Here is a 20,138-nt window from a genome sequence, read left to right on the forward strand (position 1 = left end):
GGCTTGAAACCGGCTCTCTGGCATTTCTGTGGAGTCCTGGATTGCAAAATGGCACAGGCCAGGCTGAGGGACCCCACCAGTGCATGATAAAGCCAGGGAGGGTCTTTGGGAGGGCTCCAGGGCATGTCCAGCCCATCTTCTTCAGTCCCGATGGGCTGGACCCCAGCAGCAAGCTAACCTATTGGTCAGAGCATCTGCCCCCTGGTAATCAGTGCATGTCACAGTGAGCGGTTGAGCAGCCTTAGATTATCATTAGCATATTACATTTTGATTGGTTGTTTGGTTGTTCTGCTGTTTGGTCTATTTGCATATTACCCTTTTATTATATAGGATTATTGACTATACTCCCTGTGCTGTACTTTACATCCCTATGACTATTCTGTAACTACCAATTTGTACTTGATCCCTTCACCTTTTTCACCCAGCCCTAAATCCCCTCCAAAATGTTCTCAGTACCTAAGAGTCTGTTTCTATTCTGCTGTTCATTTATTTTTTTAGGTTCCATATAGGATTGAAATCATGTGGCATTTGTCTTTCTTTGTCTACTTATTTCACTCAGCACAATACTCTCCAGGATGATCCATGCTGCCGCAGATGGCAAGATTTCATTCCTCTTTATGGCTGAGTCAGATTCCATATGTACCACTTCTTTATCCATTCATCTATTGTTGGACCTTTAGGTTGATTCCATATCTTGGCTATTGTAAATACTGCTGCAATGAACAAATGGATGTGTGTTTCTTTTTGCTTTAGTGTTTTAAGTTTTGGGTAAATACTGATAAATGAAATTTCTGGGACCTTCTTTGTCTCTTGTTAAAACTTTTGTTCTAAAGTCTATTTTGTCTGCTATAAGTATTGCTACTCTAGCTTTTTATCCCCATTTTTATTAAATATATTTTCCCATCCTATTACTTTCTGTCTGTGTATATCTTTCATTCTGAGATGAGTCTCATGTAGACAGTGTATATATGGGTCTTGCTTAGTTAACCCTTCAGCCACCATATGTCTTTTAATTAGGGCATTTAATCCATTTTTATTAAAGTATTTGTTAATAGTATATTTGACTTGATTGTTTTCTGCTTCCTTATCTCCCAAATTGCTGAGTTGACCCTCTGCTTTGTCTACTCTACTATTGATTCCCTGGGATGTATTCTTCATTTTGATTTGTGTATTCTTCATTTATTCATAGTGGTTCTTTTTTATGTATTCTATCTTTGTTTTTATATTTCCTCTTTGTTGAAATTCTCACTGAGTTCATCTATTTTTTCTCTATATTCATGGAGCATAACAAGTATTTTGAACAGCTAGTATATTGATTTTTCTCCATTCTGTTTAATTCATTTTCTGAAGTTTTATTCTGTTCTTTCATCTGTGACATGTTTCTTTGACTCCTTATTTTGGCTGTGTCCTTTGTTTATTTCCATGTATTAGGTTGAGCTTCTCTATATTTCAGTTTTGGTAAAGTGGCCTTATGTAGTAAGTGTCCTATAGGACCCATTGGTTCAGTTTTCCTGATCACCAAAGCTGGGCACTTCAGATGTGCCTTTTGTGTGGGCTGTGAGCACTCTCCTGTTGTAGTTTCAGCTTGATTTTTATTGGCATGTCAATGGAAGGGATATATACTCAGGCTAATCAGCTGGAAGTACAGTAGAGGATCTGCTATACAGCGTGAGCCCATAGAGCAGGACTTGCTTCAACACATCATGAGTGTGTTGCTCATGGAGGTAGCTGTTGGTGCTAAGTTGGCATCTGAAGATTTTCACTATTATGTGCAGGCTTGGGGGCCTCCTGTGAGGAACATGCCAAGGTCAGCCACTGCCTGTGCCCTGCTCAGGGTCATCCAGCATGAGCTACAGAGCAGTTAGCATGTCTGCTACTTGTGCTGGGCTTGGAAGTGTCCAGAAGAGGCCAAGGTTCAAACCAAGGCCAGCTACCACTAATGTAACTCCTGGGGTCACTTACCAAGAGGTATAGGACATTATGAGGCAAGGCACTGCTTGTTTGGGATTTGTGAATTTTTAAGGGATTTCAGGAAATATGAGCAAAAAAAACCAACAACTGTTTATATGAAAAAAGTACTAGTGGAGTTTCAAATTAGGTGGGGTATGGTCTCAGGAAATCATGAGGCAGGGGCAAACAATGTCAGCCAAGTTGATAGAGACACAGGTATGATACCTGTCTGCTGGCTCTGTCAGTGGGATGACTCGACAAAAAAACAATGGCCTTTGCCAACACTGCTGTATGTGAGAAAGCTTCTCCTCAAGCCATCACCCTGAAGCCAGACATTTCAGTTCTTCCCAGTATGTCTCTGGAGCCTTTTGATGGCTGTACCTGCACTGGAGCTCAGAGCAAGTGAGTATAAGTAAATCTGTGTGTGTATTCTTTAAGAATAACACCTGGGACTGGAGCAGCCCTCTGTCTCACTCAGCCACAATCCTGATTTCAAAGTAAAAAGTTATGGGGGTTCTCTTCCCAGCATTGTAAGTCTGGGCAGGGAGCCCGGTATAGAGCTGGGTGTAGGGCTGGGATCCCTCACTCTTCAGGGGGCACCTCCACTACCTAGATATACCTCTGAATTTTTAACCAACACAGATTGGTGTAGAACCAGCTCATTCTGCTTCTCCACCCCCATACTAGTCTCAATGTTGCTTCTTCCACAGGTCCTTAGTTATCAGACTTCTGTTTAGCTAGATTTCAGATGATTCTGAATGGTGGTTGTTTGGTAGTTTAGTTGTAATTTTGATGTGATGTAAGAGGATGCCAGTACTCCACTGCCTTGACTGGAAGCCCACAGGTGTGGATTTTTTGGAAAAATTATGAGTCTAAAAGTCTTATTGTCTCCAAAGTAAGTGAACTTGTCTAAAACAAAAAACTGTGGTACATCAGCAGATGAGTGGATTAGAAAACTGTGGTACATCTACACAATGGAATGGGTGACAGAGGAGGGCAGTTAGGGTAACCAGGCTGGCAGGGGAGGGCAGTTGGGGGTGACCAGGCTGGCAGGGGAGGGCAGTTGGGGTGGGACCAGGCCTGCAGGGAGTTACCAGGTCAGCAGGGGAGGCCAGTTAGGGGTGACCAGGCCAGCAGGGGAAGGTAGTTAAGGGTGACTGGGCCAGCAGGGGAGGTCAGTGGGGGCAACCAGGCATGCAGGAGAAGGCAGTTGAGGGTGATCAGGCCAGCAGAGGAGGGCAGTTGGGGGCAATTAGGCTGGAAGGGGAGCAGTTAGGTGTCGATCAGGCTGGCAGGAGAGTGGTTAGGGGTGATCAGGCTGGCAGGCCAAAGCAGTTAGGGGCAATTTGGCAGACAGGCAGGCAGGTGAGTGGTTGGGAGCCAGCAGTCCTGAGTTGTGAGAGGGATGTCCAACTTGACCCATGGGGATCAAGCCTAAACTGGAAGTCAGACATCTCCCAAAGGGTCCCACCCAGATTGGGGAGGGTGCAGGCTGGGCTGAGGGACCCCACCCCCAAGTGCATGAATTTCATGCACCAGGCCTCTAGTATGCTAATAAAATGCTAAGGCCACTCAACCACTTGCTATGATGTGCACTGACCATCAAGGGGCAGATAGTTGACCAGTCGACCAGTCATTAATGACGTGCTTGCTGCTCATGTCCAGTCAATCAAGACTGAGAGAGATGGGTCAGACTTATCCTGGAGCCCTCCCACAGTTCCTCCCCAGATGACCAATCTCCTGTGTCTCTCCCCTGCCCATTCATGGGGACTAATATATAATAAATGACTAATATATAATAAAAGACTAATATGCAAATAGACCGAATGGCGGAATGGCCGGTCACTATGATGCACACTAACCACCATGGGGCAGACACTCAATACAGGAGCTGCCCCCTTGTGGTCAATTTGCTCCCACTAAGGGAGTGCCACTCACCCAGAAGCCCGGCCCATAGCTGGCGAGCACAGATGCAGTGGTGGGAGCCTCTTCCACCTCCGTGGCAGTGCTAAGGATGTCCAACTGAGGCTTAGGCCTGCTCTCTGGGCTCCAGAACTGTGAGAGGGTGCAGGCTGGGCTGAGGGTTCCCCCCTCCCTGAGTGTATGAACTTCGTGCACTGCGCCTCTAGTTAAACAATAAAGTACTTAATTTTTTTGTAAGTCATTAAAGTCTTTTACTTAATCTTGTTACCTAATTCATTTCTGTGCATTTGAACATCCTTCTTTCTGCTAAAATGGTCTTGACTATGTTTTCTAGTTCTTTAGCAGCACATACAATAATTTCCAGCTTTTAGCTTTATTCTAGGGGGAAAGGCCACTACACCACTTTCTCAATAGTGGGCTGTTGTAGCTGGTTCACTCAAGAGTTTTTGAAAATGTAGAGATTAAAGCTTTTAAGAGAAGATTTGAACCATGGTTAATCGTTCACTTAATTTACATTCACTAAGTGGCAAATATGTGATAGCTAGTAAGCTGCATGACAATGTCTCTAGCCCTTTGCATAGTTGTTTATTCATGGAATATATTTGTTTAGAATACACAAAGCATGTTTTTAACTTTATTCCTTGTCAAGTTTTACTTTAAAGTTTTAAGGTTCAATATTTGTTTGCATAGGGGTTTGGTTTATCAGAATGAATACCATGTTATTAATAAAGTTGTGTGTTGTTTACACATAGAAAAATAAACTCTTTTGGTGTCCACAGAGAAGTGTGGGTCCTGTTTTCCAATAATGTAGGGACTTGGATATATTTTCTAATTTTGAGCAAGATACAGAATTCATTTTAGTTGGAGTAGGTAACTCTGCTCTAAGCTTCAGGAGTTTAAGTAATTTAAGGAAATATGTATATTGGTCATGTAGAAGTCTAATTAGAAATAAATTACATGAAATTGGTAATATTGAACACTTCAAAATGTATGATTCAGGTGGATTTTTCTTTTTGTTTTTAAATGTTAATAGTTAGCTAATAATGAATGTGGATTATTATTATAAAATTTTGGTAAATTTATGACTCACTGTATGTCTGTGTAATGGGAAGAACTGGCAGGAAGGAGAGGGATCTTATGATACCTTGGAGGCTCCATGTGATACAGAGGACAGATCTAGGTCAAGTTACCAGCTTCCTTATGCTTCAATTTGTTTATCTATACTGGGGGTATGGTAAAACCTACCTGAGAGAGTGGAGACATATGTGCAAGTGTTAAATATTTTTTATGTTATTATTACTCCTGATGAGAGACTAGCTTAGCAAAGGTTCTCATGCCCAATAGATATATTATTTATTGATACTCAGATAAAATTATTATTTTTATATTTCACAAATGTAAGGAACTACTGAAGGCAATTGTTAAACTTATTATTGAAATTTATTTAACTTAATGTTATACAAATTGAGGAAAAGAACAAAAAAATTACTAAATTACCAAATCAAGTAGATTAAAGTATGAGGAAATGATTCTACTCCTCCTTCAGCTTGCCTGCAAACTTAAAGTTTTGAACTCTGTATATCTATATCTATATCTATATTATATATGTGTGTATATATGTGTGTATATATGTGTGTGAATATTATATATATATATATATATAAAGCCATGTCCATATCTATGTCTATCTATATTTCTATAAATATACCTCCTATACCCTCTGAAGGATTAAAGAAAGAATGTTCATTTCTCCAGACCACCTGAGACCCATTATCTAGAATGTTAGACATCTGAAAGATTATCATTTCAGACCAATCCAGAGGCTACTAGTAAGAATGCAGGGCTGATTCTTCCTCAAAATGTACTTTTTACTATAAGAACTCTCAGCTTTTCTTTCTTCTTCACAACACTCTGGCCATTACCCACTTGCAATTTGGGTTTTCAAACCCTAAGACCCTTGAATTAATCTTTGTCTTGTATTTCTAGCCAAAGCCTCCAGATTCACTTACCCTCCATCAACAAAGTATATTCTTGATCAGATGACTTCAATGTGTTCTTAAACTCAACTATTTTGAGTGGGCACATTTATATTATAAAGAGAAAGGCTGCTGGGACCGGTTTAGCTCAATGGATAGAGCGTCGGCTTGGGGACTGAAGGGACCCGGGTTCGATTCCGGTCAAGGGCATGTACCTTGGTTGCGGGCATATCCCCGGTAGGGGGTGTGCAAGAGGCAACTGATCGATGACTCTCTCTCATCGATGTTTCTAACTCTCTATCTCTCTCCCTTCCTCTCTGTACAAAATCAATAAAATATATTTTTTTAAAAAAAGAGAGAAAGGCTGGTTCTTAAAGTTGTAAAATTGAGTTAATATAATTCAAAACTGTCTATAAAAGGAAGATTGTGAGTGAGATTTACATTTTGGGCTAGTCTCTGTTGTGGTATGAAATACCATAAAATATGAAACTCTACATCTGTCCCAACCTTTCCTTCTTCCTTCTACTTCAAGGCCGACTGCACTACTGATTCCAACATCTCTCACTCTTCAAGAAATGGAAGGGAGAGAGTCTTAACTTCCTTCTATTCTCATATCCACAACTGGGTACCATCCCAAGTCTCCTCTTTTACATAGCCAAACTTTTCAGAATTTTTAATACTTTCTCCACAATCTCAATGAATTGCCATCGTATTCACTTCTCAAACTACTTTATTTTAGCTTCTCTATCAATCATTTCAACAGCTATGGTTACAGTTGATTCCAATAAACACAGTTCAAACTTGAGCCTGTCTCCAGGGCACTCAACATTCATCTTTTATTTCAAGTGTCTCAGTGTATGCTTGTATAATCCATGGGAATTCTTCCAATTATAGCATTTATTCATTGTACTGTATTTCTTTGCTTACCTATCTGTCCCTTCCACCAGATTGTGAAATGTCCCAAGGGAAGACTTACTCTTGATCCTTCTTTGTTTCCTGGCATTGCCAGCACTGGCTAATGTACAGTGTAAGTGGGATTAGTTCTATGCCTCCTTCCCACAACTAACCATTCTCTTACCACGAGGCCATTTGGGAAGAAAATGATAAAACCATATGCTCTTGGACATCTGCATGAAACCTGCTATGTAAATTTCACTGCTCAGTCAATATTTTAAAACTTGCTTGCCAATGTACTCAACATTAATTGCATAAACCATATGATTATGCCTCGAGGTGTGGCTCAGTTGATTGAGTGTCATCCCATCACCAAAAGGTCTCCAGTTGGACTCCTAGTTAGGTCATGTGCCTGAGTTTGATCCTCAGTAGGAGCTGTGCAAAAGGCAGCTAATCACTGTTTCTATCTCTCTCTCCCTTCCTCTCTAAAGTCTGTAAAAACATGTTTAAAAAATAAATTAAAAACCATACACTCCCACCACTAGCCCACTTCTAGCTGAGGGACAGAGGTAGGCAAGAGGTTGGAAGGTTTAGGGAAGAGAGAGCTAAAAACAGATGTGGCACAGAATGGAACAGTCAAAGGGCCAGATGAAGTAAGTGCCGTTGGAGTCTGTCTTAACCATTAACCTGCCAAACAAAACCTAGCTCCAGAGACTAGCGTAAGTGCTTGATAAATGGGGAGGAGGAGGGGGGGTTGGGAAGGGTGATGGAGAGGCAGTGACAGGGAAGAGAATAAGAAGTAATAAGAGATTGTGTTTATTGTTTACAGATGTGAATCCAATGCTTAACAGGTGCTTATCTTAGCAATAATACACAATGATTAAGTGAATTGTGGAAAATGCTTATAAAGAAGGCTGGGAGTTCATAGTTGACACCTACCTACAGCATAATAAAGGCAAAACAATCATGGGATGGGGGGGGGGGGAAGAAGAAGAAGAAGAAGAAGAAGAAGAAGAAGAAGAAGAAGAAGAAGAAGAAGGAGGAGGAGGAGGAGGAGGAGGAGGAGGAGGAGGAGGAGGAGGAGGAGGAGGAGGAGAAAAAGAAGAAGGCTGGGAGTGGGGGACAGCAGCTTGGGAAGTTGGGTCTGTTGGATCCTACTTTAGCATCTACTAAGTAATAAAAATCTCATTCCTTTCTAACTACTTTACTACGTTTACTATTATGTATGCTCAAAAGGTTTTTTATGTCTCCTGAGTCCAGAGCTCTCTTCATGGGCATGGAATCTGAGCAATCACACAGCCTTGCACTCAGAAGGGTGTGTGTTTGGTTTAATGCTCTACTGTCGACATCTCACTAATAGATTTTTTTTTTTAACACGTTTTCATTTTGTACTGTGATCCACAAATTATGTTGCGGACCCTGATTGCATGTGTATGGTGGAACTACTGTACAATGGTATGCTACTTAACATCTCTTCCCAATTCATGGTTCAGGTTACTCTCTTGGCAGCTTGAAACAGGATATGGTGGACATTCGGAGACACTAGAAATCAGAATGAGCACCACATATAAAACATTCACCAACACACCACTGGTCAGGCCACACTATATAAATATAATGATTACACATGCCCACTACTAGCCTACAGACCGTGTGGGTTTTGATACAATTGCAGAGCGGAAAGGAGGTCTTTGGTATAGCAGTTTACCATTTATTTGTGGCAATGAAGAAAAATGATGACCTCAACCTTGGCATTATTTCAAAACCTAACTTCAAATTTCCCTTGATTGAAAAAGGTCTCTCTTGAAATATGATACTCCAGGAGGATGTAAGAGGTTGTCCTGAGTGAAGATTTGCATCCCTTAATAAAAGGCTGCAAATCCTGGAACTTGCACCTACCTCCTCTGGCCAAGCCCGAGCTGCCTGCCACACCCATCGCTATTCCTCTTTCCGGGGAAGAGGGAGCTCTCCGGAGGTCTCCAGGAAGCAGCAGGCAGCGTGATCGTTCCCAAGCGCCAGGCTTCGGAAAGCTCATCCTCTCCCGCTTGCCTGGAAACTGCCGGCAATCCGCAGCACAGAGTGATGGAGACCTCCTGGCTGGAGATGCGCTGGACAAGGTCCTTTTACCTGGTGTTCGTGTTATTCCTGACCCTAGTGCTGCTGCAGGCCATCAAGCTCTTTCTGCGGAGGCAGCAGCTGCAGCGAGTTCTGCGTGCCTTTCCAGGTCCATCCCCCCACTGGTTAACAGGCAACCAGAAGGTAAGAAGGAAGAGAGGGCAAAGGAGGATGCTGGAAACAGGGCGGACAGAGAGGCGACTGCTTCTTTCCCTTCCTCCCTTCCTCCCATCCTTCCATCCTGCACAGACCTCTCTGGCCCAGTTTGTGGCTCTCCACGTCTTTTCCTTTTGCCCCTCGCAGCCCTACAAGGGAAGGGAAACACCCTGGAGCAGAGTCTGGGAAAAGAAAGCATGATGTAACTCAGGTCTATCTCTTCTTCACCAGTCTCTTGCATTTATGTACTGCATTTTTAAAAGTTTTTCACGCGTACTGTAAAAGTATTTTTAGGAATTATTATCCTAAATAATGATTATTAATTGCAGAAAATGTGCAAAATTGGACTCAATAGTTGCCAACATTAGGCTATTTCACTGGGGTGGGGGTGGGGGGGAATTAGCTTTCTTTTCCTAAGATTTTTGTGAAGTAGGGAGCAGCCCCAGCCAATCACTCACAAAATACTGACTGACTTAAATTTGTGCCACCTTTTGGGTTCTCCTATTATCTAAATCCACTCCTACCCCTGATTCCTTGTTTTATTAAAACACAAATTACTAATTCCTTTTAGTGCATTAATTTCTAAAATCATATAGAAAACAAAAATTTAGTTACAAACCACTACTACAATAATACTAGCTTTTATAATTGTCCATGCATTTACCTTTATGAGATCCTTATGTCTTCATATGGTTTTGGGTTACTTAGCAGTGTTTTTTTCATTTCTCCTCTGAGCATTTTAAAAATATATATTTTATTGATTTTTTATAGAGATGAAGGGAGAGAGATAGAGAGCCAGAAACGTTGATGAGAGAGAAACATCGACCAGCTGCCGCTTGCACACCCCCTACTGAGGATGTGCCCGCAACCAAGATACATGCCCCTGACCGGAATCCAACCTGGGACCTTTCAGTCCGCAGACCGACACTCTACCACTGAGCCAAACCAGTTTCGGCTCCTTTGAGCATTTTTACAGGGCAGGTCTAGTGGTAATAACCTCCCTCAGCTTTTGACTATCTGAGAAATGTCTTCATTTCTTCCTCAATTTTGAAGGACAGTTTTGCTGGATATAGGACTCTTGATTAACGGTTGTGTGAGAGTGTGTGTGTGCGTGGGGGAAGGGGGGGCATGCCTGTACCTACCACTTTGTGGGTTTTTTGTTTGTTTTTTGTATACCATGAGATTATTTTATTGCAAAATATATTTTGGTAAATAATGGCTTAGAACTGCACAGTGCACCTATATATGCTTTGGTTTCCTTATCTGTGAAAGAGGAATGAAAGAGTATCTCTCAGGATTATTTTTTAAATCTTTTTTTTTTTTTTTTTTGCATTGATCCTCACCTTTCCATTATTTCTTTTTTTTTTAAATATATTTTATTGATTTTTTTACAGAGAGGAAGAGAGAGGGAAAGAGAGTTAGAAACATCAATGAGAGAGAAACATCAATCAGCTGCCTCCTACACACCCCCTATTGGGGATGTGCCTGCAACCAAGGTACACCCCCTTGACCAGAATTGAACCTGGGACCTTTCAGTCCGCAGGCCAATGCTCTGTCCACTGAGACAAACCAGTTTTGGCTCAATGATTTCTATATGTAGAATTTATACAATGTGAGTGTTCATCTTTCCTCTTGTTGCTAGACTTGGGGTTGGGGAGTGGTTCATACATTGGTGCCAAAATGGGAGGAGGGCCAGATTCATGTGAGGCACGTGGGGGCTCTTACATACTGCAATGTGCCCAAAGGCCAGAAGAAGAAAGTATTATTAGGTGAGACTTTAGAAGACTATTTTTTAAATCTTTATTGTTGAAAGTATTACAGATGTCTTCCCTTCTGCAACTCACTGTCTTCTATCCTTCAAAGTTTTGGATGGGAAATCTGCTGCTGATCGTACTGAGAATCCTTTGTATATAAAGGGTCACTTCCCTCTTGTTGCTTTCAAGGTTCTCTTTTTGTCTTTGATTTCAAAAGTATGATTTTGTGTCTCTGGGTGAGTCTCTTTTAGTTCATCTTACTTGGAGTTCACTGAGTTTCTTAAATGTCTATATTCATGATTTCATCAAATTTAGGAAATTTTCAGCCATTATTTCTTCAAATGTTCCCTTTATCCCTTTCTCTCTCTCTTCTCCTTCTGAGACTGTATGTTGGTCAGCTTGATAGTGTCCCGTAGGTTCCTTAAGTTCTGTTCACTTTCCTTCAATCATTTTTCTTTCTGTTTCTCAGACTCAAGTTTCCATCATTTTATCATCAAGTTTATTGACATTTTTTCTTTCTGATTATATCTGCTTTTGTATCCCTCTGTGAGTTTTTCATTCCCATTACTGTACTTTTAATCACCAGCATTTTTTAGGTTTGCTATCCTTTTGTTGATTTTTGTGTTTTGTTTATACATCACTTTTTAAATTTTTCTTCACCTCTTTCATTCTTTAGCATCTATATATAACACATTGTTTTGAAGTCTTCATCTAATAGTGCTGCCCTTGGGTCTTTTTTAGAGTCAATTTCTATTTATTAAATTTTTCATTTGAATAGGTTATATTTTCTTGTTTGTTTGAGTGTGTGTGTGTTTGTATGCCTTGTGATTTTTTTGTTGAAAGTTAGACATTTCAATCTAATAATATGATTATTTAAGAAATAATATTCCCTCCCTTTTCCAGGGTTTGATGGGGGGGAGAGGGTTGTTTTAGGTTTTTTGTTTTGTTTCTTTAATTGTTGTAAGCTCTCTATGTAACAAGGATCATCATGAGGTGTAAATTTAATGTCTTCTCAGATCTTTTCTGAGCCTGTGCTTTTCCTTGAACAGGTGTGGCCACACTCTAATTTTCCTTATATATACATGCCCCGACCCACAAGGCAACAACGGGGGTACGCAGGAACCACCTAAAAGAATGAAACAAACAAGGAACTCGAAAGAACGGAGGCAAGACAAGGTTCTGATCAAGCCTCCAACTTTATTTTTTGAAATGGCAGTATATATGCAGCAGGAACAAAGACCCCTAAGCAGAGGGGTCTTTGGCAGTGTATAATTGGTTTAGGCACTGAGTGGCAAGGTGGTAAGGTATCTGGCAACACAGGATTGGCTAACTGCCAGGGCGGTGTAACATTCCAAGGTGTAACATTCCAAGGTTGGGCTAGCTATGGGGGAAGGATCAGGAAGGGGAAGTTGCAGAGATGCAAAGCTGCAGGTTAATCTTTAGCCTCTGGCCAAACCCTCAGGGCATCGCATAATTCTGCTAGAAGGTACTTAATTCTATTTCCTTAAGACGGAGTTGCTTGTCTCAACTCTGATGGCTCCCAACATATACAATTACTTTTGAATGTCCTAGGTTTTTTTTCTCTCTCTCAGGGCTTTGGATATGCTCTTCTTTGATTGGAATGCTCTTCCTGCACTTTATTCAGGCTTTTGAACAAATATCAATTCCTCAGAGAGACCTGCCCTTGACCCCGAAACTAAAATAGGGCCTTCAAATACTTTTTATCCCGTTTTTATTATCTTAACACTTATTGTTCCCTATTACCATATTATTTACTCCTTTACTATATTCTGCTCTCCTTCCCACAAGAATACAAAATCTGTGAGAGGAGGGTTCAACACTATCAACCCAGTGCTTGGCTCATAATGGGTACTTAGTAACTACTTTATTGAATGCACACATATTAGGTGCTAAATAAATTCATTCATTCAAAGATCTATTGACTACAAAGAAAGGACCCAGGTAGATTGATACTTATTCAGTAGACGAATGAATCCCAGCCAGTGTGTGGGACTGAGTATATTGTATATGCAGGTATATGAGTGTGCACCCACATGTGCCCACATGCACACTTGTATGTAATTCAGGGAAAGTCCATATAACTAAGTAGTAAGGCACTTGGGCTCCAGAGTTCTTCATGGGATTGAATCCTTACTACTAGTTGCAACAGTACAACCTTGAACAGATTACTTAACTTCTCTAAGGCTCAATTTCCTTATCTGTAAAATGGATATTGCAATTGTGCCTGCTTCATAGGGTTCCTGATGCAAAAATTAAAGGATATTAAACAAGGTTAGCACTTGGAAGCACCCAGCTCATAGTAGTGTTTGGTAAATGTTAGCTGTTACTATGACTCCAGGGATTAAACAATTTCCAAATATTTCTGAACAATGTCTTCTAAATATGTGTAATATGTATTTTCAAATGTATTTAATGCTGCCATGGATGAAAAAAATATCAACTCATATATTATAGGATTCACATAACTTTCTATCCTTTTTGTCTAGACAGGAGTTTCTAAATGTATAACCAAATGTTTATGGATGAGGGTGTCCATGATCCTTTCTAACCTAAAAAGTAATCCTCATACTAGGCTGTAAGTTCCATGAGGGCAAAGACCTTGCCTGTCTTATATTTCTCTGTATCTCTATCACCTGGTACATATAATAGGCACTTAATAAGTTTATTTTCTGCAAATGAACAAATATTAGCATTGTTGGCAAACCACTCACGGTGTTGGTGGGTGACTGTCAGAATGGAACCAAATAAGAGTCTGCAGTTTCAATAGTTGCAGTCTTTTAGGGGCCCTAAACTATCCAGGAGCACTTCATGAATTAGAGGTGCTAACTGGTTATAGGATATTAGGAGCTAAAGTTTTCTACCTGTCCTGAGGGTAAGAACAAATAAATCACATGGCAAATGCTGTGTGAGTTGTCACACAAGGAAGAACTTGGCAGCCTTGGGGTGTTTTTACATGTCAATGTCCCCACAATCATGCTCAAATGTGTAGCTGGGCATAGCTGGGCATTCCCATACACACATATAGGTCTCCACACCTCTCCTACCCCATGTTATACAAGAAGCCGATATAAATGAATCTATTATCAGTGATTTCATGGAACTTCTTAAATGAACGATTAGTAGCAGTCTGCGTATCAGGCCAAAAGTTCATTTCTAATTGTAGTATTTGTACTCTGATTTATACATTATCTTAGGATTCTTAAGCTTGAGTTATAACATTCTAAACAAGAAAGTGTAATTATCTTCTCAATATAAATATACTAGAGACCTGGTGCATGAAATTCGTGCATGGGGAGTGGGGAGTGTCCCTCAGCCTGGCCTGCACCCTCTCCAACCTGAGACCCCTCAGTGGATGTCTGACCTGCTGGTCTGATTGCCCACAACTGCCCTATCCCTCTGGTATGATCGCCCCCAACTGCCCTTCCCTGCTAGCCTGATTGCACACAACTACCCTTCCCTGCCATGACCCACCTCCTCTGCCAGGACCCAAGTCGGTGAAGACACCAGGACCCACTTCCTCCATGCCATGCAGAGCAGCAGGACCCCCCAGGTCTCACTGTGTGGAGTGGCCACCAGGCCCCGCCTCCACTGTGCTCATGATTGTCTTGTGACGGCCATCTTGTAGGGCATCATGCCACCTATACTAACATTATTAGTATAGATGTTATATTACCAGACCAAATCACTGTCATATGACATACACTGTGAGCTGTTTTCTCAACTGAGAGATGAAGGGAGGAGGTTTTTTTGTTTTCTTTTTCTTTTCTTTTTTTAGTTTTGCAGATGAGTTTGTTTTTATTGATATATTATTTTTTTTTTAATTGCTTCTTGCTTTTACAGCACTGAGTGCCATATTCTTGGACATCAGCAGGGCCGAGGACATTAGCAGACATTGGAAATAAATAGATTCATTTCAAAGCAAGAGCTTGTATCTAGGGAAAGTGGGGGCATATTTTAGATATATCTCTTATATCGTGTCTATACACAGCTGGCACACAGTTATCTGAACAAGAATGAGAAGATAGATCACATGCATCGAGCCACAGGAAATCATGTAATTTATCTAGGCAGTAATTTTGACTTCTTTTTGATACCTTTCACTACTGTGAACTTGGGTCACATGTGATGAATCTTTCATTCCACACAGAGGCATTTTGACTGACTTAAAGGTAGATAAGAATCACTGGCTAAATATAATGTTGTCAGTTGTCAGCATTAGGGAGAGATCAGATTATCCATGATGGAGTTGTTTCAAACACTCTGGTAGGTAGGGCAGAATGGCTTGGCAGTTCAGTTACCATGAGGAAGTGATGCTTGAATAAGGGCTGCACAGGGGCAGGTGGGGCATATGGGAAGTGGTGGTGGTAGGCTGAGAGTTTTGCATTTGAGTTTGCATCAAGCTTCACATTCCCAAATAAATGAACTCCTACTGTTATATGAAAAAAGAGTTGGATTTTCTTTGTAGATGGAGTTGGCAGGAAGGAAGTATTTACTATTAAGTTATTATTAAAAAAAAAAAAAGACATCATCAATAATTAGAGGAACGGGAGAGAGAATGGCATGCTGAATGATGAATCATGTTCAACACACTAACAGTTAGCTTTCCAAATAGAAAAAAAAATCTTTTTCAGCTTTCAGATGCCACACCTAATCTGTGTGTGTGACCTTGGCAGATGAGGCAGGCCATATGATTGGACGTCCTTCACCCTCTCAACTGGGAAAACAGCTCACATTTGACAGTGATTTGGTCTGGGAATACAACATCCTACCTAATATAAAAGAAACATGCAAATTGACTTCACCTTAGCTATGCCCACAAGCCCCGCCTCCCAGCCAATCAGAGCGAGTATGCAAATTAACCCAACCAAGATTGCAGTTAATTTGCATATCCAGCCCAGAGCCATGACTGAAGATGCATAGAAAGAAGCCAAGCACTGTGGAGAAGCAAGCAAATGGGGTGGGGGAGAAGGAAGGGAAGCAGGCAGGGCAGCAACTGCAGCAGTAAGCCCTATTGCAGGAATGTTCCTGCAAGGGGCATCTAATCTATATTATAAAAGTCCTGTGGCCCCAGGGTAAGGAACAAACTACCAGTCACCTGGAGGTACATGGAGCATTTCTTGGTTCACCCCCCCACCCCAACATCAAAACACTCGCCATGAGGCAGGGATGGCAGGACTGGGGACTATTGAGCTTCAGCATTGTGTGTGTGAAAGCGGGGTGGGGGGGGGGTTGTTACAGAGCAGTTCAAGGGTGGGGTAGCCTTGCGAATCAGTCACGGGGCAGGGGGAGTTTCACGGAGCAGTCTAGGGGTCAGGGGACCCTCGTGGAGCAGTGGGAGTGGGGGTAGCCTTGCAGAGCAGTCAATGGGCAGTGGATGCAAGCATTGCAGAGCATCCTAGGACGGGGTGCTTCATGTAGCATTACTGGTTGGCAGAGGCCATGCAAGGGAGGCCAGGCTAGGTCTAGGAAACCTACTCACACACTTTTCATGGGCTGGGTCTCTAGTATATTTATATTGAGAAGATAAATGCACTATCCTTGTTTAGAATGCTATACCCCAAGCTTGGGAATCCCAAGAAAAGCATGTTCACCCACTTCCAGAAAAAAGGGTCAGGCTCCTCTGCCTGGTGACGCTACGCAGGCTCTGAACTCAATTAGGCTCTGTAAGAGGGGCTGAGTGTAGACTGGTTCGCATTTCTAATTTCCTTCACTTTTTTCACTGCAGTTATTTCAGGATGGTGATTTCGAGTTATTTGAGGAGTTTGTGAAAAAATACCCATGTGCCTTTCCTGCCTGGATTGGGCCCTTTGAGGCATTTTTCCAAATCTATGACCCGGACTATGCAAAGACATTTATGAACAGATCAGGTAAGATAAAAATGAATCTCATGGGGGGGATGAGGACAATTATGTGATACCATAATCAATTAAAAAAAAAAGAAGGAAAGAAATGAATCTCAGCAACTTCAACCTCCTAGGAGTGATATGCACAACCCATAGGCAGGATTCTAAAGGAATTTCTAAGCAGATTGGTATTAGGCCTCCAAGGGGAACTGGAGGAAGTGTTAAGAAGCTTTCCACCAATCCTTCCCACACAACCACAGTCATTCTCTAGTTCAGACTCCTCTGAATATTGGTCACTGTATTGAAGCCCAGCTGGCACCACCAGATCACCCTGGGCTTTGTTTTCCTTTTTTGGTTTTGTGACTTCCGTGTCAGCAATACTCCCCAGCCCAGCCCTTTTCTTGAATGTAAGTGTTCAGAGGGATTCAGAAGAAGCTCTGCCTGTGCCGGTTCGGTATGTAACCCTGAATGCCAGGCCATTGCTTTACTCAGGCTAACCTCTCCTCTGTGGTCCACATTTTGTTTTCATTGTTTGCATATTTCTCAACTGTGTTCCCTTTGGAGCACAAGTTTTCTGACTCCTCCATTCAATTCTTTTTCAAGGCTTCCACCCTATATTATCTCATAGCACAAAATTAAATGTCCAGTTTTTGTTCCATCAACTTTGTAAATTAAGGTGTGATATTCAGATCTTTCTTCCCTGTGCCATTCTCTCCATTACTTTTAGCAAAACCTCCAATTTTTTTTTAGCAGTTCTCCAGATTGGGTTCATGTTTGTCTCTTGAAGGACAGGAGATGTAAACACCACGTTAGAGTTCATGAGAACCACAGGTGGCACTTATGCCTTGCTTTCTGGTGTTTCCCCAACCTATGGTGTTGTCATCCCCCCCCTCCCCCGAAAACACACACACACACAAAAAAAAAAAAACACACATATAATAAGTTGTCCCAACTCCTGTTCTGGAAACTTTGTAACCCCTAGGTAATCTCTGTGTGTGATGTAGGAAATGTAAATGAGAAAAGATTCTGGGTTCATGCACCTATCTGCCTCATGGGGTTTGTTGTCTCTGATTCCTGAACCAAGAGTTTTGTCAACTCCCCAACTCCTACACCTGCCAAGGGCTGCAAGAATGAGCCCTGTGTTTCCTTTTACTGACTATTTGGGGTTAATGTGGGCAAATGAGAAAACCTTCACCAACTTTGATAATTTTCCTCTAAAGCTGTCTTTTGTTTCCCCTGCTTGACTCTGCAGATCCCAAGACCCAATACTTTTACAAGTACTTGACTCTAATAACCGGTATGTATGTGACCCCACTCTCTTGCTAGAAGCCCCCTTTGCTATAGTAGAGCATTCCAAAGAAACTCAAATCAGAATTCAAAAGCATTAAGAGTATGGTAGACCTATACTGCAAGTTATCTAGGGGGAAGGTCAGGAGAAATGCTATGGTAACAGCACAACTTCCTAGGAATCCTCCTTGTCCAGTTCTGTCCCTGAAATCTCATTCTCAAGGCAGCATATGTATATATCTGTCCTATCTCTGTCTTTAAAATTGCAGCCTAGCCATCAGTATTTTTTATTTTATCCTTTCTTCTCTCTTGTTTTCTTGGCTTTTTCCTTTTCTTTTTTGACTTCTTCTACTTCTGTATGCAAATCAGTAAAATTTTGCTCCAAAATATAGTTTGGAAATAGTTCATGAGCAGATAAATTAAGTCTTTTAGTCATGTAATTGGTATTTATGTTAGACAAGAAAGGAATTAAATGAAAGAACATGTGTTTTGGATTTAGAACTACTTGAATTGGAATACAGCCCCCCACTGACTAATTTTTTCACCTTTGATGATGAGAAAGAGAGTTACATCTCTGGACTGTTGAGAAGATTAAATGAAATGTATTTTCAGCACTATTTGTAAAAGCTATCATCATACCAGTGCCTGACCATACATTGCAAGACTGGTGTGTTGTAAGCCCTTAATGAAGGATTGCAATTATATATTAACTAGAGGCCAAATGCACAAATTCATACACCAGCAGGGTCCCTCAACCTAGCCTGCAGGATCAGGCCAAAATCGGCTCTCTGACATCTGCTGAAAGGTCCTGGATTGCAGGAGGATGCAGGCCAGGCTGAGGGATCCCACTGATGTACGATTTGGGCTGGGGAGGTACGCAGGAGATTGGCCAGCTGGGAAGGGACCGAAGAAGGGCTCCAGGGCATGTCTGGCCCATCTCACTCAGTCGCGATCAGCTGGACTCCAACAGCAAGCTAACCTACCAATTGGAGCATCTGCCCTGTGGTGGTCAGTGCATGTCATAGTGAGTGGTTGAGCAGCCTTAGCCTATCATTAGCATATTACACATTGATTGGTTGAACGGCCAAATTGTTGACCAAACACTTAGCATATTGGGCTTTTATATAGGATATGCTTTGAGTTTCTTTTAAAGTAAAATCTTCAATGACCTCCCTGGTAACAGAAGATTAGGAGGCATTAGTCTTGATGAGTGTTTTCTGTTTGTATTATTCATGGGTGTGAACACTGACAAAGGCTCAAGGAGGAGCTATCTAGGGACATAGTGGATTTTGTCCAGTCCCTTGTGAATTTTATGTTCACAGTATAGTTTATGGGTTGGTTTGGACTGAGGGAAGATTAATATCTGTTGTGTCTCCATGGTCGGCTAGAGACCAGCCAATGTGCCTTATATATACATCTTAATTTAATCTGCCCAGAAACACAGTAGATATTTATTATCACACTTGGTCATTGAGAAAATCAAGCCTTCAGAAGATTAAGTGACTTAATTATTACACAGGTAGTAACTGATTATTTCAATATGAGCACTCTCATAAGGCTTCATAAAGTGGGATTTCTGACAATTCTAACTACATTCATCCCAGATGTAAGCATCAAAACTCACCTTTATCGCCAAAACCGGTTTGGCTCAGTGGATAGAGCATCGACCTGCAGACTGAAAGGTCCTAGGTTCGATTCCGGTCAAGGACGTGTACCTTGGTTGCGGCACATCCCCAGTAGGGGGTGTGCAGGAGGCGGCTGATAAATGTTTCTCTCTCATCGATGTTTCTAACTCTCTATCCTTTACCCTTCCTCTCTATAAAAAAATCAATAAAATTTATCTTTTTTTAAAAAAAAACCCTCACCTTTATCTTAATATATGAGCATTGCTTTGACATTCTTTTACATCATGACTGCACATCATGGTCAGTCCATGATGTCTGTTCCTCACCTCTCCTTCTAATAAAATGCTTTTGTGCCTTTATGTCTCAAGGAGAAGGACTAGTGAGTCTAAATGGAAACAGGTGGTACCAGCACCGGCGCCTAATAACTCCTGTATTCCATTTTAACACCCTGAAATCCCACTCCCGCATAATGGCCCAGTCTATAAACACATTGCTGGTAAGTGAAGAGATAAAAGTTTTCTGATGTGTCGCAAAATACCCCCTAAGCAATAGATGTCTCTATAAGCCTTTGCTATGTTTTTGGGGGGTGATAAA

At 41.4% G+C, this 20,138-nt stretch overlaps 1 protein-coding gene across 1 annotated transcript in view; it reads left to right on the forward strand.

Moving 5' to 3' along the window:
• Positions 1-8,559: 8,559 nt before the first annotated feature.
• Positions 8,560-20,138, forward strand: part of LOC118724856 (cytochrome P450 4X1) — a 30,079-nt gene continuing 18,500 nt past the window's right edge. The window contains exons 1-5 of the mRNA XM_036448536.2: positions 8,560-8,698; positions 8,737-9,002; positions 16,515-16,656; positions 17,885-17,929; positions 19,913-20,040. Coding sequence (XP_036304429.1) covers positions 8,826-9,002; positions 16,515-16,656; positions 17,885-17,929; positions 19,913-20,040 — 492 coding nt within the window. The 5' untranslated portion in view covers positions 8,560-8,698; positions 8,737-8,825. The remainder of the gene's footprint in view (positions 8,699-8,736; positions 9,003-16,514; positions 16,657-17,884; positions 17,930-19,912; positions 20,041-20,138) is intronic.

This window comes from Pipistrellus kuhlii, unplaced genomic scaffold (genome assembly GCF_014108245.1).
Source record: "Pipistrellus kuhlii isolate mPipKuh1 unplaced genomic scaffold, mPipKuh1.p scaffold_m20_p_2, whole genome shotgun sequence".
NCBI lineage: Eukaryota > Metazoa > Chordata > Mammalia > Chiroptera > Vespertilionidae > Pipistrellus > Pipistrellus kuhlii.